Consider the following 26,112-nt stretch of genomic DNA (forward strand, 5'->3'; position numbering starts at 1 on the left):
AGCCAGAATTGGAGCCCTTGCACCTGCAGGATGTTTGCCCTCCAGAAGCCAGCCAAACAAGCCTTGGGCAGAATTCTCCCCCGTTCTCTCGCCGGGATAATTATAATCGAGATAGAGGCGCTAGGGAGGCGAATCGCCGAAGCGCCAGGATCGCTGCCAGACAATTAGCTGATTAAGCCTGTTTCCCTTGGGAAATCTTAAGGAGTCATGCATCTGGACATAGTATGGGTTTCACTTCTTGTTCCCCAGGGAAAGTGGTCCTTGGCGGGAAAACAAGATCCTATATAGGTGTTTACCCGCAAGGAGATCCTTGCGGAGTCAATTCGTCAGCTTCAGGAGTGAGATCGTGTGTGGACTACGTTACTCCAGTTTCCTTGTTTCCAGGACCTAGCCACGGACCTTGTTCTAGTTCCAAGCCTGCCTTGTTCCCCGGACCTCACCTCGGACCTTGTTCTTGCTTCTTGCTTCTTGTTGCCTCGTATCAAGCCTTGTTTTGCCAAGAATCTTGTTTGCTTCCAGCCTTGTTGCCAAGTTCTATGGACTAAAGGACCTTGTCATTTCCCCACACTTTGCTTGGCAAAGTGTGTGTTTCGGTTATTGGATTATAACTTTGGACCTTAATATCCCATATTGGACATTGATTTCCTGGACTATATTTGACCTTTCCTGAAAGGTCTACTTCTGAACTTTATTCTTCACTTGTTTTTATTGACTTTATATATTCCCTTAATAAAGATATTAGATAGAATCTGGTCTCCGCGCATGGTTATTGGTGCTCTGCAGCCTGGGTCCTGACAGTTTGACTCCGCCAACCTAAGCACCAATTAACCTTAGGCCAGAATGTCTACAGGAACCGGGGCGGCTGCCCAACCACTCAGCTACACCATTTCCAAGGATGAATTAGACAGAATCCGTGACACACTCCATACGCAGGAGGGAGAAATACGGGGCTTGAAGGAACGCCGTGTCCGGCTCCCTGCCCTGGCGCTTCCAACCAAGTTTACTGGAGAAGCCTCCAAGGTTCATGTTTTCCGTCGCCAATGCCAGGCGTACATAGAGGCCCGTCAAGCCGAGTTTCCCCAAGAAGACGTCAAGGGGGCGTGGATTTACAGTCTCCTAGAAGGACCAGCGGCCAATTGGGCGACGGCGCTATTTGATGCGGGCTCCATGCACCTAAGTTCCGCGCAAAACTTCCTGAATCACCTTAAGGCGACATGGGGGATCGAGGACAATGTAGAGGCGGCCGGCCATAAACTCCGGCGCCTTTTCCAAGGGGACAGGCCGTTGTCCCAGTACATAGCCGAGTTCCGAGTGCTGGCCCAAAACACCGGTTGGAATGATATAGCCCTCAGAGGACAGTTTCGTGAGGGTCTCAACATCGAGATGCAGGAAGAAATTTCCAAGGTGGAACCTCCAAACTCTCTTGAGAGACTGATTGATCAATGTTTACGGGCTGAAGTCCTGCTTGCCAACAAAAAACAGTGGCTCCGAGGCCAGAGTGGAAGAGCTGGAGTGAAACCTCCCGCTTCCGCCAGTATTCAGCCACGTCCAGTGTGGAGACCCCCACCACCAGCCCCATACCCGAGAGGAAGCGAGGAGGAGCCGATGCAGTTGGGCAATGTGCGTCCCAGATTAGATGTTGCCGAGAAGGCACGCCGCCAACGTTTAAACCTCTGTTGGTACTGCGGGAACGGGGGCCACTTTGCCAGAGAATGTCCAGCCAAGAAAAAGCCCGCCGCTCGCTTGGCGGCGGCGTCCTCCGCGGAGACGGAGATGGCCGAGGCGGCTGGCGCAAAGCCGGCGGGGGAAGCCAGCGACCGGGCGTAGAGAGGCTCGCCAACCCGGTCAAGAACCCCACTCAAGAGCCGCAAACCGGAGTCTTATTTCTCCTAGTGGTCACATTGTGGTCAGCGAAAAAAGGACCCGTCATGATCCATGCCATGATAGACTCAGGAGCAACAAACAATTTCATCGATAGAGAGTATGCCGACTCTCTGGGATTACAATATCACGATTTCAAGAACGCCCGGGTGGTGCAGGCTATCGATGGCCGTCCCATCGATAGCCTGTAAGTCAATGGACTGAACCTACCAGGATGTGGATAAGGGAACACCTGGAAGTCAATGGACTGAACCTACCAGGATGTGGATAAGGGAACACCTGGAAGAGATTTCCTTCTTTGTTACCGAGGTGCCTCACTTCCCTGCGATTTTGGGAATCCCATGGCTGACGCTCCACGACCCAAACATCTCCTGGACCAACAGGGAACTACAGTTTGCTTCAAAATATTGCCAAAACCATTGTCTAGTAGCCAAGGTCTGCCATGCCACAGACGCTGAGCCCATCATCACCTTACCCAAGAAATATTCAGACTTTTGGGATGTTTTCAATGAAAAGGAAGCCGAGAAACTACCCCCACATAGACCATATGACTGTGCCATTGACTTGGTGGAGGGGGCCCCGATCCCACGAGGACACCTCTACTCCCTGACGGAACCAGAGCAAGAAGCTCTCAGGGAGTTCATAGAGTCAAACCTTCGCAAGGGATTCATCAGACCCTCTCAATCCCCAGCTGCCTCCCCGGTGATGTTTGTGAAAAAGAAATCAGGGGACCTACGCTTGGTTGTGGACTATAGAACATTGAACAATATCACGAAGCGGAACCGCTACCCCCTGCCTTTGATCTCGGACCTATTAGACCAGCTTCGAGGGGCCAAGGTTTACACCAAGCTGGATCTCCGGGGGGCTTACAATCTAGTTCGCATCAGGGAGGGGGACGAGTGGAAAACCGCCTTCCAGACTAAATTCGGATTATTCGAGTCCCTAGTCATGAATTTCGGTTTATCCGGAGCTCCCGCAACGTTCCAGCATTTTGTCAATGATATTTTCCAGGATTATCTAGATCGGTTCTTGATCATATACTTGGACGATTTTTTGGTGTTTTCTAGATCACAATCGGAGCATGAGAAACACGTCAGAATGGTGTTACAACGATTGCGGGATCATGGACTATATGCCAAGTTGGAAAAATGCGCTTTTAATCTAAAAGAGGTAGACTTCCTGGGATACCGCGTCTCGCCACAAGGGCTCTCCATGGACCCGGCAAAGGTTTCAGCAGTATTGGAATGGCGGGCGCCAACCAACAAGAAAGAAGTGCAACGTTTCTTGGGGTTCGCGAACTACTACCGCAAGTTCATTCCAGACTTTGCCCGCTGGTCTGACCCAATCACCAGCTGCATCCGTGGAAAACAGCCTTTCCGCTGGACGGAGCAAGCAGAGAAAGGGTTCCAGCAACTGAAGAAGTTATTCATGTCCCAGCCAATTCTACAGCACCCTGATCCTAAAACACCTTTTGTTGTGCAGGCTGACGCCTCCGATGTGGCAATTGGGGCTGTACTCATGCAGCCAGTGGGAGAACATCTTCATCCTTGTGCCTTTTACTCCCGTCAACTAACAGCCCCAGAGAGAAATTACACTATTTGGGAGAAGGAACTTTTGGCCATAAAGGCAGCCTTTGAAAATTGGAGACATTGGTTAGAAGGGGCCAAATTTCCCATTGAGGTTCATACTGACCATCGTAATTTGGAACATCTAAGAACTGCCCGCAAGCTAAATCAGAGGCAGCAGCGCTGGGCTTTATTTTTTGAGCGTTTTGACTTCCAGATCCATTATGTAACCCCAGCTCAGACCAAGCAAGCAGATGCTCTATCACGGAAACCAGAGTATGCTGCAGGGCGCAGAGAGACCTTCGAATCCCAATTGCTGCAGCCCGAAAACTTTGCCACGCTCACAGTGGGAAACACCAAATCCACTGCAGTTGAACCGACTCCCTTTACTCCAGGACCCCTTTGTGCTCAAGAAATTAGAGCCAGTCAACAGGCGGATGCCTGGGCTCAAGATCAAATTCGCCAAGGACTACGTTTCCCTTTCTCACTTAAGGACGGGCTATTATGCTACAGAAATCATGTCTACATCCCTCCAGGACCAGGCAGAGAAAAGACACTTCATCTGTGTCATGACTGCAAGCCAGCAGGACATTTTGGGCTTTTCAAAACCATGCATTTGATCCTACGAGATTTCTGGTGGCCCAAGATCCGCAAGGATGTGGAGAAATATGTCAATACCTGCCCGGTATGCCAGCGTTCCAAGACAAGAAGAGAGAAGCCCTCAGGGCTACTGCATCCCCTTCCTACTCCATCTCGTCCATGGGAGATAATTTCTGCGGATTTTATCACCGACCTGCCACCCTCCCTTGGATATACCACGATCCTAGTGGTGGTGGATCTTTTCACCAAATTGGCCCATTTCATTCCTTGTGATGGCCTTCCCACGGCCAAACAGACTGCAGATTTATTCCTTCAGCATATTTTCCGGCTACATGGATTGCCCAAGAGTTTGGTCACTGACCGTGGATCTCAATTCACCTCTCGATTCTGGAAGGCACTACAACAACTATTGGGCATAGACTCTCGTTTATCTTCAGCTCACCATCCCCAAACAGATGGGCAAACGGAGCGCACCAATGCCACTTTGGAACAATACCTTCGCTGTTATGTAAACTATCAGCAGGACAATTGGGCATCCCTATTACCTCTGTCAGAGTTTGCCTACAACAACGGTGTCCAGGCTTCAACCAAGGAAACCCCGTTCTTTGCAAACTACGGATTTCATCCACGTTTCTTTCCTCCTGTCATTGAAACCTCAGAAGTCCCCGCAGCGGAGGACTGGCTGCAAGAACTCACAGCGGTGCAACAACTATTGCTCCAGCAACTGGACCAAGCCAAGGAGGACTATAAACGCCACACTGACAGTCATCGCCAACCGGGCCCCGAAATCAAGGTAGGAGATCGGGTTCTGCTGTCCACTCGCTTTTTGCCCTCCCACCGTCCCTGCCGGAAGCTAGATGCCCGTTTCATTGGTCCCTATCCAGTGGTGGCGCAACTTAACCATGTGACTTTCAAACTCCAACTTCCGTGCTCTATGCGCATCCATCCAGTGTTTCATCGCTCCCTGCTCCTTCCGGCGGATGGTGTGCGCCCTGATGCAGACCGGCCGGCCCCCACCCCTGTTTTGGTGGACGGGGAGGAGGAATTCGAGGTTCAGGACATTTTGGATTCCCGCTTCCACCGCCACCGCCTTCAGTATCTCATTGACTGGGTGGGTTTTGGCCCCGAAGAACGCTCTTGGGAAGACGCTTCCACAGTCCATGCCCCCGACTTAGTCCGCCGCTTCCATCAGGCCTACCCTGCCAAGCCGTGGCCCCGCACCTCGGGAAGAGGGCCCATTTTGGAGAGGGGCCTTGAGGAGGGGGATAGTGTGATGTCTCATGGGCCATGTAGTCCCGTTCCCAGTACTATTGTGGCAGACGAAGAGGAAAACTTTGGTTTCCCACCGTTTCAGCCAGAATTGGAGCCCTTGCACCTGCAGGATGTTTGCCCTCCAGAAGCCAGCCAAACAAGCCTTGGGCAGAATTCTCCCCCGTTCTCTCGCCGGGATAATTATAATCGAGATAGAGGCGCTAGGGAGGCGAATCGCCGAAGCGCCAGGATCGCTGCCAGACAATTAGCTGATTAAGCCTGTTTCCCTTGGGAAATCTTAAGGAGTCATGCATCTGGACATAGTATGGGTTTCACTTCTTGTTCCCCAGGGAAAGTGGTCCTTGGCGGGAAAACAAGATCCTATATAGGTGTTTACCCGCAAGGAGATCCTTGCGGAGTCAATTCGTCAGCTTCAGGAGTGAGATCGTGTGTGGACTACGTTACTCCAGTTTCCTTGTTTCCAGGACCTAGCCACGGACCTTGTTCTAGTTCCAAGCCTGCCTTGTTCCCCGGACCTCACCTCGGACCTTGTTCTTGCTTCTTGCTTCTTGTTGCCTCGTATCAAGCCTTGTTTTGCCAAGAATCTTGTTTGCTTCCAGCCTTGTTGCCAAGTTCTATGGACTAAAGGACCTTGTCATTTCCCCACACTTTGCTTGGCAAAGTGTGTGTTTCGGTTATTGGATTATAACTTTGGACCTTAATATCCCATATTGGACATTGATTTCCTGGACTATATTTGACCTTTCCTGAAAGGTCTACTTCTGAACTTTATTCTTCACTTGTTTTTATTGACTTTATATATTCCCTTAATAAAGATATTAGATAGAATCTGGTCTCCGCGCATGGTTATTGGTGCTCTGCAGCCTGGGTCCTGACAACCACAAATCTTTATGGAGACCCCATTCCATGAAGTGATCTCACAGTAAAGTTGGGCAACCTCCTCATCTCCTTTTCCCTTGTCTTCACACTAGGAACAAAGACTGAAGCTGCTTCTAGAAATTAGCCAAGCTTGCATTGATCATGCAGTTTAAAATCTTACCAAGAAAGAATGGCCATCACTTAATAATAATAATTATTATTATTATTATTATTATTATTATTATTATTATTTATTTTTGTACCCTGCCACCATCTCCCCGAAGGGACCCAGAGCGGCTTACATGGGGCCAAGCCCGGATAAAAACAGCAAATGAAATAAAACACATCAAAAGATACTGACACAAATATGAAAATTTTACACATTGACATAGTAAAAAGTTAAAATGATAACCATAGTAAAACATGAATTTGACACCCAAGTAAAGGTTATAAAAACAAACTGGGCAAAGTGCATCAAGTGAGTATTGTAAACATGAGGTAGATGTCTAAGTGCTACAATCAATGAGAGAGCAACTTGGAATGGGGTGGACGCTGTGGCTATATCAAACTGATAGAACAAAATAAAGTGAAACAGATAAGGAAATGGTCACAGGTACGAAATCTATCATGAGGATGGGGAATTCATTCTCCAAAGGCCTGTGCAGCTTAAGCTTTTATCCAAAAAGTGATTCATACTGTATTTTTATAGAAAAATCCTGTATCTGCATATTTATTTTGAATCAGTGATTGCAGGAAAGGTAGTAATTCACATGTTTAGTCGTGAGATTTTCCTGAGGAGTCCATGCTCCATCGCAGTCCAAAGTTTGATGGGGTAAAGAGAAAAGAGGAAAGCAGAGGAGGACTCTAGTTCTTGTGGCTGTAAAAAGCAGACAGGACAGATGCTTCCCTGGCTGTCAGCACACTCCCCGTCCTTTTAGCAAAGTAGCCCACATAGTTGTAAAGAGAGGGAAAAATCCAAGTGGATCTGGCTGTCCTGCCAACTATTGCACTACTTGGCTGACACCGCCATCAGTCTCTCACTATAACTGTCCCTATTGTAAGTCATCTTCCAAAAAACAAAACAAAACAAGGCCGCTTGGGAAAGCCATATTTTGCAGGATGCCCAAGACAGGCAATCAATGAAATTGCTTTACTCTGAAAATTGTGGGTGTTTGGGGATTTCTTTGCTTGTTTTAGCGCAGGTAGCTATGTTGATCAGTTTCACCCACAGTTTATCCACAGGTCATCTTAAAATCCTTAACTTTGGTCTCAAACTCTGACCTTGACTTATATGTGAGATTAATTTATACATGAGTATATGTAGTCAGGGCCGGCCGGAGATATTTTTTGATGTGAAGCGGGGGTGCTGAAAAGCGCCCCCGCCACCGGCGCCCTGGCCCCGCCCAGCGTGCCCTGGCCCCGCCTCCCACGCTGCGTGGGAGGCGGGGCCAGGGCGAATAGTGAGGGGGGCGGGGCCAGAGTTGGCCCCGCCCCCACCCAGCGTGCCCTGGCCCCGCCTCCCACGCAGCGTGGGAGGCGGGGCCAGGGCACGCTGGGCGGGGCCAGGGCGCCGGTGGCGGGGGCGCTTTTCAGCACCCCCGCTTCACATCAAAAAATATCTCCGGCCGGCCCTGATGTTCATTTGTAGATCTTGCTTTCATAGCAAGAGGTTCATTCTGTAATGAACCGTGGGAGGCGGGGCCAGGGCACGCTGGGCGGGGGGGCGGGGCCAGAGCTGGCCCCGCCTCCCACGCTACCCCCGCTCGCCCGTCTGGCCATTTCTAGCAGGCCAGAGTTCAGCGGAGGTCCCTCCAGGCCGCGATTGCGATTGCGATTGCGATTGCGGCCTGGAGGGACCTCCGCTGAACTCTAGCCTGCTAGAAATGGCCAGACGGGCGAGCGGGGGTAGCGTGGGAGGCGGGGCCATCTCTGACGCCGCTCCCCCCCCCCCGCCCAGCGTGCCTTGGCCCCGCCTCCCACGCTGCGTGGGAGGCAGGGCCAAGGCACGCTGGGCGGGGGGGGAGCGGCGTCAGAGCTGGCCCCGCCTCCCACGCTGCTCCCGCTCGCCCGTCTGGCATTTTCTAGCAGGCCAGACGGGCCAGGGCGCACTGGGCGGGAGGCGGGGCACCGTCAGGGCGGTGCCCCGCCTCCCGCCCAGCCTGACGGCGCCCCCCCGGGCCTGCGCCCGAGGCGGCGGCATCAGGTGCCTCAATAGTGGGGCCGGCCCTGTATGTAGTACATTAAAATGTTTTAGAGAAACTAATGTTGATAAAACATATTTACAGGAGTGAGATAAATTTATTTTTGGGAAGACACTTCATGTCTGGGTATACTTGGAAAGTGAGTAGGCTTAAGGCATAAGGCAGTGCCATGAAAGGATATGGTACTTGCCTTGGCATGGGTAGGCAGTTCAGTTATAATCCAGCATTGAGATTATAGCAGTGCTCTTTTATTAGTTCACATAGAGGTACAAGACATATATGAAGCTTATCATTAAGAAAATATATTATTAAACATTTTTAAAATGAACAGTTATGTTCTGTCTTTGGAAACAAAAAAGTTATGTGGATTGTTAGTCCATCTCCCCTACATGTAATGCAGGTAATAATTTTTAAAATGAAACCCCAGTATATTAGCAAGGAAAGCTGGACCTGATTTGTAAAACGAGATGTTAAGCTAGGTCTAACCACCCTGGATATCAAGTTGACTATTTGACTATGTCCTGAAGGCAAATTAAGCTGCCAAACATCCTCCCTCTACCAGCTTCATCTGCCCTCACGTAATATAAGTTCATCTGTTTTTTGCAAATTGGCAGATACACTGCAAAGGATAACTTAACAATCCTTTCAGTTTGAGATGTAGCCTGCTTTGTTGAGAACTTTATAGTCATATATTCTTCCAGGAATGTATATGACAGAAATATGAGCCTTAACAGAAATACAGAATGTGTGACATTATTATAACATTGGTTGATACAGTAATATTTTATTCATTTTCTTGTGTATTTGACCATATATGTAGAGACCCTTGGGATTCTTAGTATGCAATTAATATTTTGGCTAGGAAGGAAGCAGATTGTTTCAGCATGCTTATATCTTATGACATCATATTCCAGTAAAAGCATAATGAACAGAAATTTTGTTTGCCTCTGTGGCAAACCAAAATGAGTTTTGTAATTGTCAACAGACCATTGTGATTTATTTAATTACAATGGCGCCTGATCACACCAACTTGACGGCTTGTTATGAACCTCTGTTTTTAGATGCTAAGAATTTGCTGTAAACATTTACTCTTTGCATTATGGGTCTTAGTTTAAAAGCTTATTTTCAGTGTAATAGTCTTCATTCTAAGGCCCTGCTAAGAATAGGTGCTGGGTTTTAAAACTGATTTTGAACATATTAAACTATATTTACAAACCTTATGGTAAACATGTTGGGTGAAGTCTGCTTGGCATTTTGCCATGTAAGTACCACTATATTAATTAATGCAGCTTCTGTGAAACTCACTTTCATGCCAGATTTTGTGCTAAAATTGTTACTATAAGTAGTGCTTTAAAAATTCCAACTACTAGGATTGTGAGGAATTGCGGTGGGAGATGCACATGTCTTTCTATATATGTCTAATTTCTTGAGTTCAGTAGCAGTTACAGTGAAGTATGTATAAGATTACATCTTTAAAATCTTTGTGATCGCCTTCTACGTGAGACCTTATTCATAGTGCTTTTCCTTGTTTTTGTATTAATTGAGCCATTTGAAGCACCCCTTTAATTAGTTGATTAAAATCTGTCTGTAGCCTGCAATATCATTTTCATTTTTTATTGTTGTTTTGTCATTTTATCCCACTCCCACCCTCCCACCCTCCCCTCCTTGTACATACACTTTATACAACAAACTACAGAAGTTACATTTGAAATATCAATCTCAATCTTAATTTTTCCACTCCACATCTTAGTACATTCTCTAAATAGTTCTTAACTGGTTCCCACATCCCCTTGATTATTGCAATATTTTCAATTTTATCTATATTATTCCATTTGTAATTTGTGATTTCTACATTTAACATATCAACTATATACTTATACCAATTCGTCAGAGTCCATTTTGTTTTATCTTTCCAACCGCTCACTAAAACAATTTGTGCACATGCTATTAATTTGTCAATCATTTTTTCTTTTTGTATATTCTTCACTTCTGTTATCCTTGCATGTAGTACATTTCTATTAACTATTACTATTTGTAGATTTAGCATTCTATTGATTTCTCCTTCAATCATTCTCCAGTATTCTTGCACCTGATCGCACTCCCATATCATATGATTGAACATCCCTCTTTGTTCACAACCGTGCCAACACCTATCTTTCATCCCTGGTAAAAACCGTGAAAGTTGTGCAGGAGTTCTGTACCATTTTTGTAACATTTTCCTTCTTGCTTCTCTTAATACATTGTACTTTTCTTTTGCTATATTACTTATTTCCCTTTGTATATCTTCCCTCTCAATTTCCATGTCCATTCTCCATGTTTGGAAAATTTCCTCTACTATTTCTTCTTTTACCGTTATAATTTGTTCATACAGATCTCCTGCCACCTTCTTTTCCTCTCTCATACACTTCCTAATCACCTTCTCAAATGGACTGTCCTGTTCCCTAATTTTTTCTCTCAATCTAAAAATTTCCTGTCTTATAGCCCAGCTTTGAATCCAATTCCCTGATCCTATCCAATTCTGAATTTCTTTTTGTTCTACAGGGTCTCCATCTATTGTATACAAATCCTCCACTAACCTTTTCCCTCTACTTTCAATTGATCTCAATGTTCTGCCTATAATTTCATTGTTATTGTAATTAATTTGCCATATAGTTGCCATCTTATTCTCATTGCCTGGACTTAGCTTCTTCTTTCTTTTTTTCCACACTTTTATTGTTCCTTTAAAAGGTTCCTTAAATTCTGCTTCTTCTCTCCTACTCCATTCCCTAAATATTATTTCTTTTTCTTTAGTATTATTTATTATCTTCTCCATATTTGCCCATTTTTTTTTAGTATACTGTATTTCCAATAATCTTTGGATTTGAAACGCATCGTGATAGACTTCTAAACTTGGAATCCCCCAGCCTCTCTCTTCCTCTTTTGCATTTAACCATTTGTCCCTTATTCTGGGCCTTTTTCCTCCGACTGCCCATTTTCTTATTCTCCTGTCCCATGTCTTTAGTGTCTTCCTATCTACTGTGTTCGGTAATGTTTGAAATAAATATGTCAATTTTGGTATTATAAACATTTTTAGTGCCCTTATTCTGTCCACTCTTGTTAATGTTTTCCCTTCCCAATTCTTAAGCTGTTTCTCTATTACCTTCCATTTTTGTTTATAATTCCCCTTGACTATACTCTTCGGGTTTTTATATATCCATACTCCTAAGTATTTCAGCTTCTTTAATCCTAATCTTAACCCTGATATTTTCCTAATCTCCAGTTGTTCCCTTGGTGGGGTATTAAGACATAGTATCTCTGACTTTTTAATATTAACGAATAGTCCTGATATATTTTTAAATTCTTCCAGTTTTTTAATAATATCTTTTACCATAATTAACGGTTGACTTGTAATAATCATTGCATCATCGGCAAAGAAATTAAGCCTTATTTCTTCCTTTTGTCCTCCTTCCTTTTCTATTTTGTACCCTGTCCAATTGGTGCTATTCCTGATACGTTCAGCTAGCATTTCTATCGCTATTACAAATAAAGTGGGGGATAATGGACAACCTTGTTTTGTACCATTTAAAATTGGTATCTCTCCTGTCCTTCCATTATTCACCCTTATTTTTGCTTTACAGTTGCTGTACAATTGTTGCAGTGTTTTGCAAAAGTTTTCCCCCATATTCAACTGTTGACATAATCTTAACAGATAATTGTGGTTGACTTTATCAAATGCTTTGTAAACATCCAATTTGAGAATTCCCATTTTTTTCTTATTCGAATTTGCATGATTCATTGCAATTACTACATTTTTTATTGGATCCCCAATTTTTCTTCCCTTCACAAATCCATATTGATCCTCTTTGATTATTTTTGGCATTATTGTTTCCAATCTTTTTGCTAAAATTTTTGTAAATATTTTATAATCTTGATTGCATAGACTAATGGGTCTGTATGACCCTGGTTGTGTTAAATCTCTCCCCTTTTTGGGTATAGTTATAATTTCTGATACTTTCCATGTTAGGGGGACTTTTTGCTTAGTGTATATTTCATTGAACAACTCTGTTAGGTGTGGTGCCAACTCTTCCATAAATGCTTTATAATATTCTGCTGGAAATCCATCTGGCCCTGGTGACTTGCCTCCCTTTAACCCTTTAATTGCCCTTATTGTTTCCTCTTGCGTTATTGGTTGGTTTAATAACTCTCTGTCTTCCTCTGCAATTTTTTCTCTGATATTTAAGTTCCCTTGCATTACCCTCTCTTCCTTATATAGATCTTTATAATATTTTGCCATTATCTCCCTAATCTTACTTTACTCCTCTTGTTCTTTCCCATTTTCGTCAATATGTGGCAGACTTTCTGAACCATCAGAGAGAAAGCTATAGTCATGTCTGGGATAATCATTATTTCGGGGAAGGTAGAGGCATCTCCAGTGTTGCTTCACAACACCTGGACTATTGAGACAGTTGAATGTTAGAGAAACAGAAGGAAGGGGGAAGGAAGAGTGACCAGGTTGAAAGGACACTGGAGCAAGGAAGTGATGAAGATAAGCAAAAGTGTAGAGAAAAAGCACCAGAATGTGGCTGTATTGGGTGAGAGAAGTGTTCTTCTTGATGTATGTGAGAATACAGAAAGAGCATTAGCTGGATAAAAGAAGAAAGAAAACATTTTGTTCTTCAGGAGCGAAAGGGCTCTTGCCTAGATGAGTAAAAAAAAACACCTAGGGCCCTTCCACACAGCCATATAACCCAGACTATCAAGGCAGAAAATCCCACAATATTTGCTTGGAACTTATCTTATTTTTTCTGTGTCCACAGAGCCATATATTCCAGTTCGAAGCAGATAATGTGGGATTTTATTCAGCTTTGTGGAAGGGACCCTAGATGTGTGAGAAGGAAAGGGCATTTAAATGGATATAGGATTAAGCTATTTCTAACTCTTCTGACTCTACTTCAGTAATCCAAGCACATAGAAAATCAAAGATGATAACCTGTGCTTTTCCAGATGTTCTCAAACTCCTGCCATGATTAGTTAATTAAACCCAGGAATTTGTAAGTAGTGCATGCTAAGTATATTGCACAATGATGGCCAAGGATGATGGCAGTTATAGTCAAATCTATCTGGGTGACATCAGATAAAGAAAGACTCATCTAAACTTTCAGGGCTGCTTGAAAAATTATTTGTCTCAGGGACATCCAGCTACAGCTCTCCACTCAGCCATGAAATCTGCTTAGTAGCCCAGAACAATCACAATCCCGATAGGTTTCTTGTGAAGATAAAGTAAAAGAAGTCAAATATAAGCAGCTCAAAACTCCTTAGAAAAATGGCAGGATAATGCTTAAGATAAATAATTTGTCTGACAAGGCATTTTTGTTCTTCTTTTCAAATCATCAATGCCAGGTTGTTAGAATTACTTCCAAACAATTTTTTTTCCTGAGTGCAGTTAGGCAGTATAAAAATCTTGTCATACATTGAGAGATGCTGTTGAGAACAGTCAGCTTTGCTGTCAGACTGAAAGGGGAACATATTTTACTCAGGATAAGCTTTAATTCCCACAAAGTGACAAGGTCTCAAAGTCCACAACAGGAAGGGAAAATAATGTTTACTTTGGCTTTAAATATTCTTCTCTTGTCCTGACATGCCTGGAGTGAGAGAAGCAGCCTGCTTTACTTTGTTAGCACATTTCCTATCCTTCAGTATCTTTTGTAAGTGTAAGATGTTTCCAGCATACTATCAGAAAGTAGATAGCTGAATGAATGAACAGATACTAGATCAATACTGATAGCACAGACCCAACCATATATATCTATCTAGGCTTAAGTCTGACTAAACACAATGGGATTAAAATAAAAACAAAAGAAGTAAATAATTTAAATATTTCAGGTCCACTCTTTAATGCAGTCAGTAAAATCAACTTGACTAATTTAAAAAAGCAGAAGTATGTAATATAAATGTTTTTAAAGGCTAAAAGAAAAATACTAAAATAACACAGATTTAGACAAATTAAATTAGTTTAAAATGATTTAGAACCATGCAGATTGTAAAATTTGGACAAAGTAAGGGTCCAAATGCTTTAGTATACAAGCATGGCATCAGAATGACTTTGGATGTGTAGAGAGAGACCTGGGTTGGAGGGTTGCAAGATGAAAAGATACCCCTTTGGAGTCTCAAGCCATTTACGGGTTTCAATGTCATTACTGGTATCCTGCATTGAAACCAAAAATGCCTTGGCAACCCATTTCTTTAAAACCAATGTTACTTGGTTTTTGTGTGATGTTCCTATCATGAGTCTAGCTGCTGCATTTGCACTACTTACAGTTTTTCAGTCATCTTGGAAGAGCTGCCTAAAAGTCTTTAAGTACAAACCCTGCCAAGGCATTATTATTATCAACACAACGACGTTGTATGGCACAGTAAACAAGATAGATATGCTGGATTTCGTTTCGCAAAACCACAAGTCGAACACTTCCCAAGTGTCTAGGACTGTGTGATGTATTTTCTGATGATGTGTGCAGATCCCAGTAGGGTGGCCTTTTGCAGTTGGCAGATGGTGATTTTGTCAATGTCTATTGTTTCCAAATGCCGGCTGAGATCTTTTGGCACAGCACCCAGTGTGCCCATCACCACCGGGACCACCTGTACTGGTTTCTGCCAGAGTCTTTGAAGTTCAATCTTGAGGTCCTGATAGCGGCTGAGTTTTTCCTGTTGTTTTTCATCTATGCGACTGTCACCTGGGATGGCGACATCAATGATCCAAACCTTGTTCTTTTCCACAACTGTGATGTAGGTGCCACCTTGACGTGGTGGGGGGGGGGGGCTTAGCTGCTCCAATGATGACTGAGGGCTGTGCTGGCGGTAGTGTAACTACCGGCAGGTCCAACCAAGCCAGAGAGGCCTCAGCTGAGGAGCACAACCAAGAGCACCTAACCCATTAGCATTATGGAGAATCAAACCCAAACGAAGTCTATACTGGCTCGGTCGTCGCCCAGGATAAAAAGGACTGCGGTGGATGCTGCTGATTCTGGACATCCATCGACAAGTGGGCTACGGAATCATCAAAACCCAAATGAACAGTCACAGAAGCGGCAAAAATATACAATGCCAGAAAACCGCACAGCATTATTATTATTATTATTATTATTATTATTATTATTATTATTATACCCCGCCTTTCTCCCCATGGGGGCTCAAGGCTGCTAATACTCCACACTAAACAAATTTAAAAGGTGCAATACAAAAACAATTAAATAACAGTGTGGTAAAAACAGAATGAAAATACAGTAAATACACTAAAATGGCCTTTAAAACTCATATTTACCTTACTTACCTTGTCTTACTGGGATTCTGCTTCAGTTTGCTGGGATTCAACTTTCAAGTTTCATCCAGGGACTGGTCCAACACCTGCCCAACCTCAGCCATGTCCTACTATGAAGGGAAATGGAACTGAGTGCCGTCTACATGCTGATGGCAACCCACCCCAATTTTTTAAGAAGCCCTCTTCACTTTTTTATCAGTGTACCCACAAAGCTGACCCAAAAGCCACAATGATACCTCTTTGTGGCAGGTTTGGTAAATTTGCAACCCTTCAAATCTGCTCCAATCTAGCCAGTGGTGAGATAAAATGGAAGTAATAGTTTATCAAGGTCTGGAGAATTGTGGATGAATCTTACCCTGTGTTAAACTAATACAGGAACGTGAGCATTTGTTCAGTTTTCTGCCATAAGGATTTAGCTACATTGGTTTCAGAGGTACAGCCTGAGACTTGTGCTCAAGATCCTTTTCGTGGAATTCGGCTGGAAAAGATGATTGCAAGAACCGGATACTGAAAAAAATCTATGGAATTTTAATTGGAAAAAGCTATATTTAAAACCAGCCTTTTACAGAAAAAATACTTTGCCTTTATATGATGCCCACATATGCAATCAACAATGCCATCTTAAAGGAGGCATATCTCTCTGCAAGGAAATGAAATACTATTTCTAACAGCAGAACTAAATGTTACTTGCAAAAAGGCGATCACCGTCTATGGTGGGAAGCAAGGGTACATAAGCTCTCTTTTCTTGGTGTTTCACTCCACATTCCTTCAGGTGAACTCATCTCCTGGGTTCCAAATGCATGTTTGCGAGGCAAAATATGCTTCAAACCCACTGTGGAGAAAAACAATTGGAGAACTATTTGGAGTAGAGAAGTAGGAATTATTTCTTGCTTCACCTTATCTCCCAGTAGTTGTGTTTTTATAGCCAAATAGTACATGTGCTTACATCTAATTTACAGTTGACATCTCAGAATATTTGTTATCGTTGTTTATGTAGAAGCATGTTGTCTGACAACAGAGATAAGTCAGTGCCATGGGTCTAAGAACCCGCTGTTGCTTTACAAAATTCAGCTCCTTGTACAAGGAATTTATAGTCTAAATTTTAACACAAGGAGACAACAGAAGAAAAGACAGGATTAAGCCTCCATGCTGTGTAATTTTTTAAGTTAAAAAGTTCAAATTATGTTTAACTTTTGCTGCTGGCTTAATCAGAGACTTAAAAAAACATTTCTAATTGACTTTCTTAACTGAAATATTGTGGACCTTATCTTTATCGATAGTGCATATATGTCAAATAGAATTTACGTCCAATATTAATAAATTGTTGTGTGTGTTTAGTTTGAAGCAAAGAATTAACTGGCCTGTTGCTTTTTTCTAGATATCACTGCCCAGTGCCTAAGACTTTCCATGTCCAGTTGACTGTAGGTGACCATGAGTTTTTTGGAGAAGGGAGGACTCGCCAAGCTGCTAGACACAATGCTGCTATGAAGGCACTTCAGGTTCTTCAGAATGAACCAATTCCCCCCAAATTACCTGAGGTGAGCAGTCTCTCCCTCCCTCTTTCTTTCGAGACGTAGTAAGCAAATACAGGTTAAGCAACCCTTATCCCTATATACTGAAAACAAAGCTACTATCTCAGTTAACGGGGAACAAACTAGACAAATAAACATTAACAGGGGAACTAAACAGGGATGGCCCCTTTCCCCAGGGTTCTCATTGGCCATTGAACCCTTAGCAAATTCAGTAAGGAACAACCCAGCTATTAAAGGTTATAAGGTGGGCAAGGAAGTCATCAAGATTAATCTATACGCTGACGATGTTATGATAATTTTAGGGGAGGTGGAGGAGTCACTACAATCAATAGTCAGAACAGTTAAGGATTTTGGTAAAACTTCGGGCCTCACAATTAATTTAGGGAAATCAGAGACTCTACATAAAAATCTAACATGGGAAGAACTTAAGAAAGTTCAAAACATCATGGGAATAAAACTGGGGAATAAGAAGATGAAATGCCTGGGAGTAGATATACCAAAAAAATTAATAATATTATACCAATGAACTACAATCATTTATGGAAAAATATGAGCAAACAAATCATTTCATAGGGAAAGAAATTTTGAGATATCTCCTCAAGGCTAAAAATTTACAAGATGAAGATCTTGCCCAAGTTCTTATTCTTGTTCCAAACCCTCCCGATGAATATCCCTATCAATTTGTTGAAGAAATGGGATAACTCTTTCAAAAAATGGGTAGTGGGAGGAAACAAAAACAGAATTGCTAACTTCTTATAGTATTTATTTATTTATTTATTTCAATTATTTATACCCCGCCCTTCTCACCCGAGGGGACTCAGGGCGGCTTACAAGTGGCAATTGATGCCGTTACACTGATATACAATAAACTAAAATGATTAAAACAGTTAAAACAGTCATAAAATAGTCATAAAATACAATATACAAAGTTTAAAACAATGCAAAGTGCTTAGGGTAAACAAGAATTGGGTGGATAGGGGGCTCCCTCATTGGGAAAATACTATGAGGCAAGTCACTTAGCGAGGTTACTAGAATTCGAATTGGAAGGGTCAAAAAATGGGTGCAATTAGAAAAGGAAGCAGATAATTGGCAAAAGGGAATGCCAATGGGAGACAGAATAGATAGAAAAGATCTAAAGAACATAAAAGCAGGCCCTTGCTTAACAATGTTGTCATTCAGGGCGACTAAAATGATTACGGGTCTGGAGAACAAGCCCTATGAGGAGCAGCTTAAAGAGTTGAGCATGTTTAGCCTGCAGAAGAGATGGCTGAGAGGAGACATGATAGCCATGTACAAATATGTGAGGGGAAGTCATAGGGAGGAGGGAGCAAGCTTGTTTGCTGCTGCCCTGGAGACTAGGACGCGAAACAATGGCTTCAAACTACAGGAAAGGAGATTCCACCCGAACATTAGAAAGAACCTCCTAACTGTGAGGGTTGTTGGGCAGTGGAACTCTCTCCCCTGGAGTGTGGTGGAGGCTCCTTCTTTGGAGGCTTTTAAGCAGAGGCTAAATGACCATCTGTTGGGGGTGCTTTGAATGAGATTTTTTTGCTTCTTGGCAGAGGGTTGGACTGGATGGCCTGTGAGGTCTCTTCCAGCTCTATGATTCTATCATTCTATATAAAACATACATGAATTTGTGTTGAGACTTGGGTCCTCTTTCCAAGATTATGTATTTACAGTAGAGTCTCACTTATCCAAGACTCACTTATCCAAGGTTCTGGATTATCCAATTCATTTTTGTAGTCAATGTTTTCAATATATTGTGATATTTTGGTGCTAAATTTATAAATACAGTAATTACAACATAACATTACTGCGTATTGAACTACTTTTTCTGTCAAATTTGTTATATAACATGATGTTTTAGTGCTTAATTTGTAAAATCATAACCTAATTTGATGTTTAATAGGCTTTTCCTTAATCCCCCCTTATTATCCAAGATATTCGCTTATCCAAGGTTCTGCCGGCCTGTTTAGCTTGGATCAGTGAGACTCTACTGTATATGCAAATAGAAGTATTCAAAACTCCGAAAAGATCCAAAGTCCAAAACACTTCTGGTCCCATGCATTTCAGATAAGAGGTACTCAACCTGTACTTTCAAATACTGGTTCCTGTATTTAAATAACATTGGAGAAGCATTTGGAGAAAATGTAGCTTTTTCTGTTTGTTTGTTTGTTTGTTTGTTTGTTTACTCTTTGCTATTAGCTCATTTTAAGTGGGTTAAATTTCCCTGTTCAGCTTTACAAATAAGTGTTATTTAGGTATGGCATGGGACCTCAGCTGGGAATAATTTTTCAGATGTGAACTTAGTTTCTTGGAGTTTACTCTCATTTCATGTTGTGCCCAGGGACATGAGAGAAGCCTCCCACAAGGATGGTAAAAACATCAAAACATCCGGGCATCCCCTGGGCAACGTCCTCGCAGACGGCCAATTCTCTCACACCAGAAGCGATTTGCAGTTTCTCAAGTCACTCCTGACACGAAAACAAATGTTGTGCCCAGCTTAAGATGAGACTGCACCACACCTCCACCACTTCCTTTTCTCTCTTCTCTCAAGAGGGCTCATTAAGACAAAAGAGGCTTCATAAGGTTTACTGGAGATATTATGCACAGATTGTAATTACCGGTTAGGAATCATGGGGCTTATATGCTAGTGTTGATCTAGTGACTCCTGTGTCTGAGTAGTGGTGTACCTGCTTGTTGAATTCCCCACTGTGTGTGTCGTGTGACCACATTCCCTATGTGCATATGCAGCATTTCCCTATGAAGAAACTACTGAAGGAAACTGTCTTTCCTGGTCAACTTAGAAGACCAGGCCAAGTGAACCAAGAATTCAACTTTATTTTAGGAAATAAATTTGTCTCCTACTCTTACAAAATATGAGAAGAATGGGAACTTCAGTCAACGAGTTCTTACATTCTAACATAGGATGCCAAGGTTGCCAAGTCCCAGCTGCAAAGCGCATTTGCTGGGAAAATTCCATGAAATTAATGAATTTGATAGAAGTTAAAACCCATAGCTATCAGTTGCCTCTGAACAGCCATTCCTTCATTCTTGGTACAAAACGTATTCCCGTCTCTTGGCATCGTAGCATAACAAAGTATGCTATGTAACCTTCCCAGGGTCAGCTTGTTCCTTTGGAAGAATTCTGCTAGCATTAGAATACACAAATAAAAGAGATACAAGCATTTGGGGGGTTAGCACCTGCAAAGCCATTTTCGTTTCCCTCTTCTCTGCTGTGATTAGGCCTGATTCCAGGAACAATTCAATCTATTACTTATGACGTACCAAGCCCTTTACAGCTTGGATTCAGATTATCTGGAGGGTCAAATTCTTCCAGATAAACCTGTCCAGACTCTGAAATCTTCAGAAGATGGTCTTCTCTTATTCCCATCACCCTCGGAAATGTATTTAGTGAGGACATGACAAAGAGTGTGCTTTGTAACTCCTCAGTTATAGAATGTACTTCCTAGAAAAGACTATTGCCCTTTCTTCCAGAGCGGAAAACTTTCATATTCAGACAGATCTTTGGGTAACTGATGGATATTTTGTAGCTGAAACATCTTTTAATGGATTGCACGTTTTTAAAAGTGTATTTTTAGTATTGTGTTTTAATTTAATTGTTTGTCTATGTTTTAATAAAACCTTTTTTTATCTGTTATCATTAGCTGTGAGCCTCCTTTAGTTCTTGCTGTTGTTCTGTGCTTTCACATCATATCTGACTTATTGCAACCCTAAGGTAAACCTATGAAAGGGTTTACTTTGCAGGATTTGTCCAGAGGGCCTTTGCCTCATTCTGAGACTGAAAAAGTGTGAGACCCAGCGCATTTTCATGGCCAAACAGAGATTTAAAACCTAGTCTCCAGTTCAACACTTGAACCACTATATCAGGCTGACTCTCCCTTGAGTCCTGTCTTTGGAGAAAAGTAGAGCATAAGACTAATGAAGTTGAGTATTTGTCAATGATGATATTCTTAGTTTTAGACTATAATGTTTTGTAATGTGTAATAGTTACTACATGGTATTATTATTATATGATAGATTGTATTCCAAAATGGGTGAGTAGCCTTGCTGTAGAAGGGGTTGCTTTGGTTTAAAACTTGGCTTCTTTTCCTGGTTATGGGCTCAGAAGAACATTTATGCTATAGACAGAAAATGGCTTAGTCTGAGAAGTGCTTCTTCAGAAACAAGAAGTCACAGATCCTCTTTAACAATATCAGACATGTAAAAAAAATTATTGGTTTAATCATATCATGATAAGCCCAATCCTTTCATATGCTATGACACTCATGCCTTATAACGCAATTACCCTTTGCCAAACAAAGATGATATAATTATGGTACTTCTTAAAAGTAAAATAGTGTTTTGTAATGAACCTTTGCCAGAATATGGTGAAAATACCAGCTTTGGTATAATCAGGAGGAAACATGTATATTAAATTACACTTAAGCTTCCTGTAACAAAAAGAAATTCACAAATGCCGTCATTCCTAAGGGGGGAAAGCACATATACGCAGTTTTATATTAGCAAACTTTAACTCTGTACCCTGTGGAATTTCCCCTCCTCCTCGTCACATTCTTTTAAATCTTCCAAATGATGACATTTTGATATGAAATTTTGTGCATGTGAATGAGATCACAAAGTCATTTTGACTCAGCTTCTGAACAGCTGTCAGATGGTTTTAGGCATTCAGTCTATTAGTCCCTTGGCGTATCATTAGTTTGCTCAGTCTTGCAGTTGTGCAAGTCAACACTTGGTTATTCTAAAAAGGAAACATTTTTAAAATTGTGTAAAGGTAACTTAACAAATAAGGGCTGTTTCAAATCTAAACTGCAGATTGGAAAATCTGGAATCATATTAATGCTACATCCAAAAGAGAGTTTGGGTGGGATTAAATGCAAGAGATACAGGATTAGGATACTGATTTTTAAAAAGGTTTAAAAGGGTTTATGTGTGAAATAGATGAGGGACATGGCAATGGCACAGGAGAACACAAAACTCTCCCATGCCATTTCTCACTGCCTTTTGAAGCTATTTGGCTAGAAGTGGGAAACATACAGTTTTTCTCATGGGCAGAGTAAGAGTGGGAGTTAAAATATGGGCATGAGTGTTGATGTGGGGGATAGGCATAACAGTTCACCCTTTTCCCCAAGACTTCAATCACAATCATTGGCCTCAGGCAGCTGCTTTAAAATCAAACTAGAAAGCAAGAGATTATGGCAATTGATCTCGCTGGCTATATCTAGTTTAATCCACAGCCAGAAGGCAGAGGGAATATACTTCCATCTTGGTAGACAATATACATTTAAAAATCTGTGCTGTAGAGTAGTATTAAGCTTTCAAAATCTAGCAACATTTAGCTGTGACTAAAATTATCCTACAGGTTTACTTTGCCACAATTTCCACTGAACACTTTGGAACTTAGATCTGAGTGAGTATGCAGAAGTCCATACTAATGGAATGGGTCATAGGATTCTTTAAAAACCCTTAATTTCAATGGAGTTGATTAAGATTTTTTTGTTTGCATTATGCCCTTGAAGGGTTTTGTCATTCATTTAATAACAACACAATATCCCTGAAGGAAGAAGTGGCAAAAGACAGGCTGCATCTTATACTCAATGGCATAGCTAAGGTCATGGAACTATGTCTTATGTTCACTAGCCAATATTTCATTTTTTAAAAAAACATTCTCTGATACTAGAGCTGAAACAAAGCTTTTCGTGAAACCCCAAAGAGTCCCTGGGTTAGATGGAACTGACTATTGAAGCTTGAGAGAGTTAGCATTTTGGTCTATAGCTGTGAGAGTGGGATTCTGGAACATGCAGTCAAAAAAAAGGTAGCTAATCCAAGTTCTGATCTCACTTATGTTATTTTTCTTTTTAGTAATTGTTACTTTCAGTACTAAAACCTGGTCATGATTCATTGAGCCAACTCTTCCTTATGTAATTTCATAATGCTTAGCATTTACATAGCAGATCCTAGGTATTCAAATGCAACTGTAGTTACATTCTGAGTAATGTTTTGAATAGACTTATAAGGCTAGAATTGTTATTTCCATATTACCCTCCCTTACCAGCTGAACCTTTGCAAAATCCATGGCTTGGTTGAAGTCAGATACCAGATAACCCAACAGCTTCATCACTCCTATTGGTGTTGCCTCATGTTTTGACATTATTGTGACTGAGCTTGTGTTGGAGTTGGAGATGTAGTGTACTTGACACAAACTTCGTACTGAATGAATAAGAATATTTTAAGCATTCTCTTTTGCTTTGTGTCGGGCACTCAAAGTCTTCTAGCACACAGGACAGGGAGACTTTACAGCTTTGAATCTTTATTGTGACTATTTAGGGAAAGCACAACGCAAACAGCAGTGAGGAAAGCGAGGCATGCATGGGAACACAAACCTGCCCTCATGAAAGAACTGCTGTACAGCTGCCAGTTTATTCCTGCCCAGCAGCCAAAGTGAGGCCTGAGAAGGGAATATGTAGCCAAGAGCTTCCCTGCTGTGATGAGAATCACACGTAAACCATGGATCTTTTGGAACTACCAATCAACCGTTCATCCCTTTTTCTTTATTTTTCTTTTGGTGGTAAGGGAGCTTACGTGGAAAAGGTCTCAAGGGCTGTCGCTGCTCAGTGCCAGTGACAATGAATAATGCAGCAGAACACTTGTGTCCCTGTTTAGCCTCTGCTTAATCTCTTCTGTTTGCCTTTGTACTAGAGTGATTTGAGAGAAAATACATTTAGTAGTGCACAGTTTGAATGAGTGCATGCATCTGACTGGTTAGTAACGTGCAGCCATGGTTTAAAAATCCTGACCCACAGATCAATTAATAACTGCTTTACTTCCTGGTGCTAAAATTTCATGCAGCAACACAACCATGGTTTGTTTTGCTAACCAAAGATTAAGGGCTGTGGAAAAAGTTGGGTAATACTGTGCTACTGAAACAAAATTTAATTGGAACTTTTGAGTTTTCCAGAATTGTGTTTCTTTTTTCATTTATGGCCAATATCTTATGTTGGAATCCTGTTTATGGTATCTGAGCTCCTGAAGGAAAGGAAGAATATAATCATTATAAATATTTAAAGAAGTTACTCTCTCTAAGGGCTCATCTACACAGGCCTAATAACTCATACTCACTGTGCATACAATGTTCTGCCACTTTTGCAGTTACTGTGGGGTCTTCCTATTTTATTTGTTTATATACCACATTTATACCCCACCCTTCTCACCCCAAAGGAGACTCAGAGCAGCCTTACAGCATGCAACACAGTCCCCTCTGCTGATACCAGCCTGGGATGCTTGCAATGACCAGAAGCTGTTATGGAGCTCAATAGCCACCTGGGAACAGCAGTTGCAACATGGAAAGTAAGGTGGTGGTCCAGTGGGGCCAAGGCAGTCATGGACCAGATAATGCCACAGGTTGGTGATGGTGTGTGTGGCCACCTCCAGGGCCAGTCTGATCCAAGGCATTTCCTTCTCTGTTCAGGCCACAGATTAGCAGGCCAGTGTAGATGAGGCCTTAGAAATTACTCTTCCAAAGTTTATAACCCATCAACCAATTTGGCAGTCTTAGATGCACAACAGAAACAAATTAAATTATTTCACATAATATATATTAACCAATAATACCATGACAAAAATTGCAATTAAAAATGAATATATCTGTTTTTGAAAATAAACATTCTGTAGTTGCTAAAATGCACAAAGATTTTCATGGAAAGCAGTTCTTTTAACAGAAATTCCACATTTTCTTTAACCAGAATACAGAATCAAATAAAGAAGCAGAAGAGGAAAAAGATGCAAACAAATCAGAGATCAGCATAGTGTTTGAAATTGCATTGAAGCGCAACATGCCTGTTAGTTTTGAGGTAAGTTTTACATGTCACTGTTTTATAAATGAAAACCTCTTGCTCTAACCAAACACATATATTGAAGGAAAATATTATTAGATATATGGTATGTTGAACACACACACTAACTGAAAAAATAATGGCTTTAGTATTAAGTGACAACAAATGGCTGCATTCTAGGGTGTTGTTACTATGTGAGTTTCTTTTTCTTCTTTTTTTTGCTTCACAACCATAGATAAACTAGTTCTGAATCTTGAACCTTCATAGTATATATAGTGTTTCCCCCCTCGATGGATTGTCACCATGTCGTGGTGAGGGGGCTTGCGTGTTCCAATGAACCTGAGGGCACAACCACTGGAGTCATGCACTCCCAGGACGGGCCACAGGGGAGGTTCCAGATCAAGCACAATCTGAAGACCCTAAGACCTCAACGGCGGAGCAGGCGGAGGATAACATGGTACATGTTACAACGGCTGTGAAGGCGGAAGAAGGCTGTAACAGACTGAGAAGCCACTGCCGTTGTGCAATCACACCACTGCTGGGACCTCACTCTGTGAAGACTGTGTGTTGACCGGCTGTGCACCAACCGGCCGTGCACCGACCTCCTAATTTTTTTATACAAAAAGGCTACACAATGTTACACTTGTCAGATTACAATTAGAGTGATTATGAATTAGTGTTCTACACCATTACTTGATCCTTAAAAATCAGAAGTTGCTGTAGCATGTTCACTATAACTTAAACACAGAGACTTAAAAACCTTACAAGTTACTGCAAAAAAGAAAACTAGTTTGAAAGCAAGCAAGGTCAGTACCATTACAGAGAAAAATAAAAACAAACCAACAAATGTCCCATGGCGATCAGCGAGTGGCGACGGAGGCAGGACTGTGGAATCTGGAAGCCCCTAGTCACAGACTGGCACATGGGTGGTGGATATGGACTCAGTCGTTCTACCTCAAGGTCCGAGGTAGTTGAATAGTCCGGCAGCTATATCCATGACTGAGCAGCCCTTTTTAGGATCTACTCTGCTCACCCCACATGGGGAAGGGGCTA

At 42.1% G+C, this 26,112-nt stretch overlaps 1 protein-coding gene across 8 annotated transcripts in view; it reads left to right on the top strand.

The window, feature by feature from the left end:
• The window catches only part of stau2 (staufen double-stranded RNA binding protein 2), a 200,501-nt gene that overhangs the window by 35,555 nt on the left and 138,834 nt on the right, over window positions 1-26,112 (top strand). For all 8 annotated transcript variants that reach the window (XR_010005706.1, XR_010005707.1, XM_062979336.1 and 5 more), the window contains exons 6-7: window positions 17,050-17,209; window positions 24,970-25,077. Coding sequence is in view for 6 of the 8 variants with exons in the window: in XM_062979336.1 (XP_062835406.1) it covers window positions 17,050-17,209; window positions 24,970-25,077 (268 nt within the window). In the remaining 2 variants the exon portion in view is untranslated. The remainder of the gene's footprint in view (window positions 1-17,049; window positions 17,210-24,969; window positions 25,078-26,112) is intronic.

This window comes from Anolis carolinensis, chromosome 4 (genome assembly GCF_035594765.1).
Source record: "Anolis carolinensis isolate JA03-04 chromosome 4, rAnoCar3.1.pri, whole genome shotgun sequence".
NCBI classification, from domain to species: Eukaryota; Metazoa; Chordata; class Lepidosauria; order Squamata; family Dactyloidae; genus Anolis; species Anolis carolinensis.